This window comes from Triticum urartu, unplaced genomic scaffold (assembly GCF_003073215.2).
Source record: "Triticum urartu cultivar G1812 unplaced genomic scaffold, Tu2.1 TuUngrouped_contig_4334, whole genome shotgun sequence".
In the NCBI taxonomy this organism is placed as follows: domain Eukaryota; kingdom Viridiplantae; phylum Streptophyta; class Magnoliopsida; order Poales; family Poaceae; genus Triticum; species Triticum urartu.
In genome coordinates, this window is record NW_024114915.1 from 1 (window position 1) to 7,891 (window position 7,891).

Here is a 7,891-nt window from a genome sequence, read left to right on the forward strand (position 1 = left end):
GCGGGCGTCGGTCCGTCGCTTTGCAGTTACGTCGGCGAGTGCTGCGGTGGCGGCGGTGCGAGTTTTCTTGCACGGTGCCTTCAATTCCATGGAGATGTGGAGAGGGGCTACACGCAGATGAAAATCTTGCACGGCGTCTGCCGGGCCGGCGATGATGGCACCCGCGGATGTCATTCTCCTCCTTGGAGGCATCATCGAGTGTGTTCGCCTTTCCCCTCGCGCCCTTGGTATTGGTGGATGTCTCCGGCGAAAGCCTCGATTCGGCTCTTGGATCGGCACAATGGCGGCGTCCTCGACGTCGCTCCTCTATTGGGAGCATTGTGTTTGGAGACGCGCTGGCTCCTCGTTGCTCTCCTCCGGTGTTCGCCGCTGTCCTTGGTTGATCCTCCGTGGCGCAATGTACGCGTGCGTCGGCAAGTGAAGTTCTGCAGCAGTTGGTGGTCTCGGAGGTTTCAGCGTTAGTCGAGACGCGGTTCTGTGTATCCCCCGAGGATAGGCTCTTTTGCGTTGTAGCTCGCTTGGCGTGGTGTGTGTCCTTGGTCGTGTTGGGTGTGGTGTTTGCGCTGCACTCGTTGTTCGCATCGAGTGGTAGCTTTCTTGTAACTATTATTTTGCCTTCTTTAAAGCTATGGTACGCCTAGGCGTACTCTCGAAAAAAAAGAGAGTTGGAAAAACGAGAGCATATAGAGAACCGTGTTTGTGACAACAAAATTGATCAAGACAAGTCATCCTCCACCAGAGACCAACTTGCCTTTCCAACTGCTTGATCATTTCTCTATGCGCTCTTCGACATGTTTTAGTGAGGCGTCAATAATGAATCGGAATTCCCAAGTATCTAATAGGGAATTGGCCTTGTGCACAACCGAACGGGTTGACGTTTGTGCAGCAGTCTCATTGACTTCTTCAGAACGGAATAATTTGCTTTTATGGAAATTGATTTTCAGACCTGACATATGCTCAAAAGCTGAAAGCAAAAGTTCCAGGTTTGTAGCCTTTCCGAGGTCAAGTTCCATTAAAGAATCGTGTCATCGGGGTATTGCAGAATTGAGAGGCCCCCATCCACAAGGTGTGGCACTACCCCTGCAATTTGGTCGTCCTGTTTGGCACGTTTGATCAAAATAGCCAACATTTCTGCAACAATGTTGAATACCATTGGACACAAAGGGTCGCCCTGACATAGTCCCTTTTTGTCTGGAAGTAATGGCGACATCATCATTGACTTTTATAGCCACACTACGTCTAGTGATGAAATTATCAACATATTAGCACACTATCACCAACAGTCTCTTGCATAGAATATGAGAATCTTCACTCGCATGATTGGGAAGCTAAATTTGAATTTCACTTCTGGGGGCACATTTTCACATATTTTACAATCAGAATGCGAAGATACAACAAACCAGATTGTCCTATGTGCCTGCACAAAAGCACTTGATAAATATCTCGGATTGACGGAGCTATTTGCACAGAAGTTTCTTGATCCTGAGTGTGGTAGGCACTAGTAGCAAGGTTTCTGAGAAGGAAAGGGATGTAAATCTTAAAAATGTGTAATATTTTCACATCAGTAAAATACACTGGTATATTTTTTTCAAATCAATTTATTAGTTGCTATGGTTTAGTGATTGATACTACACTCTCACAAATTTAATTCTAGAAACTACTGCATGATATTGCTAGCTAGTGATGCAAACTTACATAAGAACATGTGAGTAACTCAAATGTTAGTACATAGGGTTGTACATGTGACTGCAGCAATGGAATAAGTGTGCACTCTTCTATCCTTAAAAAAGGTGGCTAACTATGCAAGGCACAAACTACTACACATACCAGTCTATAAACTGCTCCAAAGACCGCTGGATTTCATATTGGTTATTAGTCTATATGAAAAACAGTAATATGTATGTTACTCCTTGTGTATCCGATTTTAATCAGCATGCACCCTTCTTCCATGGTTATATGTCAAAGCAAATTAAGTAATGATTTTCTTTATTATTTTTGATATTCTTCAGGTCTCTGGTTATTGTGGCCTCCTAATCGGAAGTCCTATAATTTTGTACGAGATCATAGCATTTGTTCTCCCTGGTTTAACCAAGGATGAGCGGAAATTCCTAGGGCCCATTGTTTTGGGTTCTTCAGTTCTGTTCTACCTTGGCATTTTATTCTCCTACACTGTTCTTGCTCCAGCAGCATTGAACTTCTTCGTGAATTATGCCGAAGGAGCGGTGGAATCGATATGGTCAATAGACCAGTACTTTGAGTTCGTACTTGTGCTTCTGTTCAGCACAGGATTATCTTTTCAGGTAAACATGGCCTCTATGCTTAGAACATGATATTAAGTTGGGTGTTGGAAAGTGTTCCTTTGCTTACAATTGTACCAAAATTAAACATTGGATCATGTAATGTTCTGTCTAAGTTTATGTACACGGATGTTCATGTGGCAGACATTGCTGAGAATCCACTTCATTGTAGGTTTGCTAGGTTGTTGCAAGGGCTTTAAAATGGTAGGTATCATTTATGAAGACACTGGATTTTGTAACCACAAATAGGTTGTGTTGGATTAAGTCTGTATGTTCCCCGCAAAAAAGAAGAAAGGATTAAGTCTGTATGTGTAGACAAAGTTATACCTGTCAAGAAAGTTCTCCACCGGATCTAATTTGTGATTTGTGTTTTTTACGTTCTTGTCATGAGTGATCATGTGGACCACTTCATGAACAACTAGAAAGTATATTGTTACTCCCTCCGTTCTAAAATACTTGTCGTGGTTTTTTCAAATTAATCATGTATGCTCCAGTCAGTAGCTGAATCTTGATAACTGGAATTGGCACTCGTGCATGTCTGAGTAAATCGTTATCTGATTATCCAAATGAGCTGGTGGTTTGCCTTTCCTTCCTTTGATAAGCAAATGGTACTATCATAGACCTGCACAGCAAATAGTACTACCATAACTTGCTATCCATGTGTCAGAACCATGAGTTGGTCGCGAAATCTTATGGTTTCATCTCTAGCCTAACCCAACTTGTTTGGGATTAAAGGCTTTGTTGTTATTGTTGTTGTTGTTAGAAATATAATGAATTTCCATGCTACTCTTTTCCAGGTCCCTGTGATCCAGCTGTTGCTGGGGCAAGTTGGACTGGTTTCCAGCGAACAAATGCTCTCAATCTGGAGGTATGTTGTTGTTGGTGCGGTGGTTGCTGCGGCTGTGCTTACGCCCTCGACTGATCCCTTGACTCAGATGCTTTTGGCGGGTCCACTGCTTGGTCTGTACTTGGGTGGTGCGTGGATGGTCAGGCTAACTGGGCGCTAACTGCAACAAGCGTTGTAGTGATTGGGTATTGTGTTAGTGTACTACTAGAAATCATAGCCGTGTTGATTGGTCCAAGTGGTCACCGTCCCCCACTGTAACATAGTCTTGTATAAAATTAATTCGGCTGCTTCTCATCTACGAGCACATTATTTGGCCCTCTTCTACGCGAGCCATGCTTCGGTACGTATAGACACCTCGGTATGTGACGCGTACGAGTTATACGTATACATACATAGCAGATCCGTCGGCCCATGAGACAACTGGCGCACGTTCCCCCTCCATCCTGGGCCTGGCCCATTTATTATTTTATTATTTTTTAAGCTTCAGAAAATTAGTGGGTGAGCAGTATCGAACACCCAACCTCTTGATTTATAACTACCTGCAGCAACCAACTAGGACAGCGCACCTGTTGTGCCTGCCTTCTTCTTTTATACTTCTTGTTGTGCATCTTATCTTTCTGTTTTTCTTTTTGCCTTTTTTTTCTTCGGTTTATTTTTCTTTATTTCTTCTTATTTTTCTATTTTCTATTTTTATTTTCTTAAATTCGTGAACATTTTGTAAATCCGTGAATTTATCTTTTAAATCTGTGATCTTTTTTCATATGAATGAATATTTTCAACATCGCAAACTTTAATAAATTTGATGGAAAAAAATCTTTAACCTTTTTTCAAGTCGATGAACCTTTTTGAATTTCACAAACTTTGATCAAATTCGTGAACTTTGTTTTGTAAAAATTGTGAACTTTTTTTTATTTTGCAAACTTTTTTTTTTTCCAAATTTGTGAACTTTTTTTCAAATTCTTAACCTTTTTTCAAACCCATGAACTTTTTTCAATTCCACGAACTTTTGTCACACTAGTAAGCTTGCGTTGCACATCTCGGCTAACACATGTAATCATATATAGGATAACCTTCCCTAAAAATAATAGGTTAACCCTATTGAAAATTTTAAAATTCACATGAAGTGTATAGTGCCTAATTCTTGGCATACATAATTTGAAATATCATTCTTCAGAAATCAATTTTCCTTTCATGTACATTTCACCCAAACAATTTGAATACCTTCTTTACTCAAGAAAACAATATGAATACTCTTTTTATTGCATGAGCCAAATTTAGAGTGCATGCTTTCTAATATGCTATCTATTTAGGAATAGACATAGTAGTTCATAACCAGGCTGATAGCAAGTCCATCACCCAATTCTCCACTGCTGAAGCAAGGTTAAATGATGATACCACCCTAAATAGTTTGTAGAATAATCTGGAGATGAAACTACCCGCGCACTGAAATTGCAGGAGAAGATGCAAAATTGTAGGCTAAATGATGATACCCATTGTGCTATTTGTCCAACTTAAACATCTGAGTGTGGTAATCTGTCATGGATAAGCCTTAATGTGATCAATACTAAATTCAAAGATGGGAAAGCTCGAGCCTTCGTACTATTTTTACTTTAGATGCCTTCCAATTATTTCCACCTACTTCTATGATAAATACAAGGCATCATGCCAAAATGTTTGTATTCTAAGTTTTGCATTTTCTAGAGTTTTCTTGGTGTAAAGGGCTGATAAATGGGCAGACGTGTCACAACGTGCAAATAGTGTCGGAAGTTGTTCAAACCTGGCATGGATGTTTCATATATCCATGTCAGGCTGTTGCAAGAAGTTGGGGTCATCCGTGGACATATAGTTTCTAATTAAGAATGCCTTTGCTATTTCCATTTTTGGTATTATCAATCAACATGAACATTCTCCTATATCCTAACAATCTATTGAAATTAGTGCACAATTATGGAATTCCAAATTGTGTATGAAAATTTTGTAAACTTGAACACCTTTTCTAAAATTGTGGACAAATTCCCAACAATTGATATTATCCACAAATTGCAAACATTTCTTAAATTTGTGAACAAAAAATGTAAACGTGAACAAACTTTTTAATTTCAGCATATTTTTAAAAATTCTGAACAATGTTTGAAAATATGAACATTTTTGGCATTGCAAAAATATTTCAAATTTTTAGATAGGTTTCAAAAAGGAAAAAAACAAAAAATAGAAAAGGAAAAAAAATCTTAGGCTTTAGACCAACTAGGCAATGACATCTCTCCTGTCGGGTGCCTGTTGGGCCTGCCCAAGAATTCATGGATTTGAAAAACAATCATGAATTTTAAAAACAGATGTTCACGAATTTGAAAAAAATTCTCAGGCATTGGAAAAGTTCATAAAGTTGAGAATAGTTCCTGGATGTGTAAAAACGTTCACAGATTTTAAAACAAAGTTCACATTATTAAAATAATATTTCCGAATTTGAAAAGTTCATGGATTTAAGAAAAGATTCACGATTTAAAAACAGTTCGTGATTTTCTTAAAATACAATTAAGATCAAAGTAAAATAGAAAAAGGAAAAGGAAAATGGGGCAAACAACCCCCCCCCCCCCAAAAGAAACCAGAAATTTTAAAAATTGTTCATGTTTCGAAAGATGTCCAGAAATTGTTTTGTTTTGAAATTTTGTACGCTTTCAAAATAAAATTGCTCAAATTTCGTTCACAAATTCCAAAACTATTCGGCATTTTGAAATTGTTCGCATTTTAAAAAAAAGTTTCAGATTTTTTCAGAAAATATTTGATATGTATGTACGCTACTGTGTTTTCTTATATATTAAGCGCTAGAACATAACACAAGTAGTGGTTCGTTGAAGTGGCTATCGGCATGTGCCATTTAGTGGTAGGTCTTGAGTTCAAATCCTCATAACTCTCCCTTTTCCATGTATTTTTAGGTTGCGCATATATTAAACGTGCTAGCTTAATGGGCCGGCCCAGCACCTGTGCAGTTTGTTGTATACGATGCGAGATGTAGACGTACTTTAGCAAAAAGACCAACTGCTAAAAAAAACTTTAAAAAAAGACCATCCCGCTCTTTATTATGAAGGGGTATCGGATAATCCGAGCCCTCGATGTATTTAGGGGGTTGTACCGAAGCGAAAGTGCTTCTGCGATTGAAGTATTTTATAAATAGGGTAACACTAATGACATATCATTTTTTTTGCAGGGTAAATGAGTGTTTTATTCCAAAGGTGCAAAATTACAATCTACAGGCAAGATTTCCTCAATACATGAAGGCCATCTGTGAAGCCAGTATGACTATACCTTGCCAAATTATTTGCAACTCTATTCTGACTACAAAGAATATCTTGCCGAAGCATTTGTAACTTTATTCTGACTACGAAGAAGCTTATGTGGAATAAGGATCAGTTTGGTTGCTACCCTGGGCCACGTGCCTGGGAGAATATGTTGCTTGGCTGCGTCTGAGATTTGATTTTTGTAGCCTGGCCACATTGCTATTTGGAGTGTGACCTGAGCCTGGGAGTTCACCAGGGATTAAATATATATATATATATATATATATATATATATATATATATAATACTGACAAACGGCCCAGATCCTACGTATAAATAACTGGATTAGCTCTAGGCTAGTACCGCCACCTGCCCAGGCGACCAAAAGGAGACGCCTGGCAGGCTAATTATTTGCCTGGGTAGTGTAGGCCAGGCTTGCTCCAATTTTTCAGGGCTTCATCCAAACAAAGACTAGACAGCAATCAGGGCAGGCCTTCTCAAGTGTGGAAGCGGACCAAACTAGCTCTAAAGTACCTACCAGCCTTAAATCCTTTAGGGTGTATTTGGTTGCCATCGGCTACAGTACCTGTGTTGCATATCGTTCTCCACTTAGCCTGACTCTAAAAAAACAGCCTCATATGCGACATCTGCAAGTTGTTTGGTTGCCTACATATGGACTTCCTGCATTAGGGGGTCAACTTTGACACGTTGTTTGGTTGCCTGCAATGTCTTGGAGTATACAACTACACGTTGTTGGGTTGCCCGCATGGGGTATGATTAAGAGCTAGCACTTACACTTAGCACACAAGGTTAAGAGGTAGCAGAGGAAGGGGAGAAGAAATGCAGTGTGCACCGGACCATGGCGATTGCGGTGGGTAGTGGCCGTGGCGCCATGTAACGCCCCGTATGTAACTTGCCATATTTGTATTCCAACTCTTGCCATTTTCGGCACTAAGTTATGATATTCCCTCGGGGTCGGGTTTTGTCTTCCTTTTGCTTTTGTCTTTGTCATGCATCTCATATCATGTCATCATGTGCATCGCATTTGCATACGTGTTCATCTTATGCATCCGAGCATTTTCCCCGTTGTCCGTTTTGCATTCCGGCACTCCTATGTCCTCCGACGTCCCCTTTTGCCTCTTTTCGTGTGCGGGTATTAAACGTTTTCGGATTGGACCGAGACTTGCCAAGCGGCCTTGGTATACTACCGGTAGACCGCCTGTCAAGTTTCGAGCCATTTGGGGTTCGTTTGATACTCCAACGATTAACCGAGGAACCGTAAAGGCCTCGTGTGTGTTGCAGCCCAACACCCCTCCAAAGTGGCCCAAAACCTAGCTAAACCCCCTTCATCCTCTCGGTTGTTCGATCACGATCGCGTGGCCGAAAATCGCACCTCATTTGGACTCTCCTAGCTCCCTCTACCTATAAATAGGTCCCCCCTCCGAAATTCCCGCAGTCCAAAACCCTAGCCC

The 7,891-nt window shown here is 40.3% G+C and overlaps 1 protein-coding gene across 1 annotated transcript; it reads left to right on the forward strand.

The window, feature by feature from the left end:
* Nucleotides 1-2,009: 2,009 nt before the first annotated feature.
* On the forward strand, nt 2,010-3,466 carry LOC125527677 (sec-independent protein translocase protein TATC, chloroplastic; the record flags this gene model as incomplete). Its single annotated transcript, XM_048692192.1, is given in 2 exon segments — nt 2,010-2,300; nt 3,095-3,466. Coding segments are annotated over 2 exon segments (501 nt in total), but the record flags the coding sequence as incomplete, so codon positions are not given.
* Between the last annotated feature and the right edge of the window lie 4,425 nt (nt 3,467-7,891).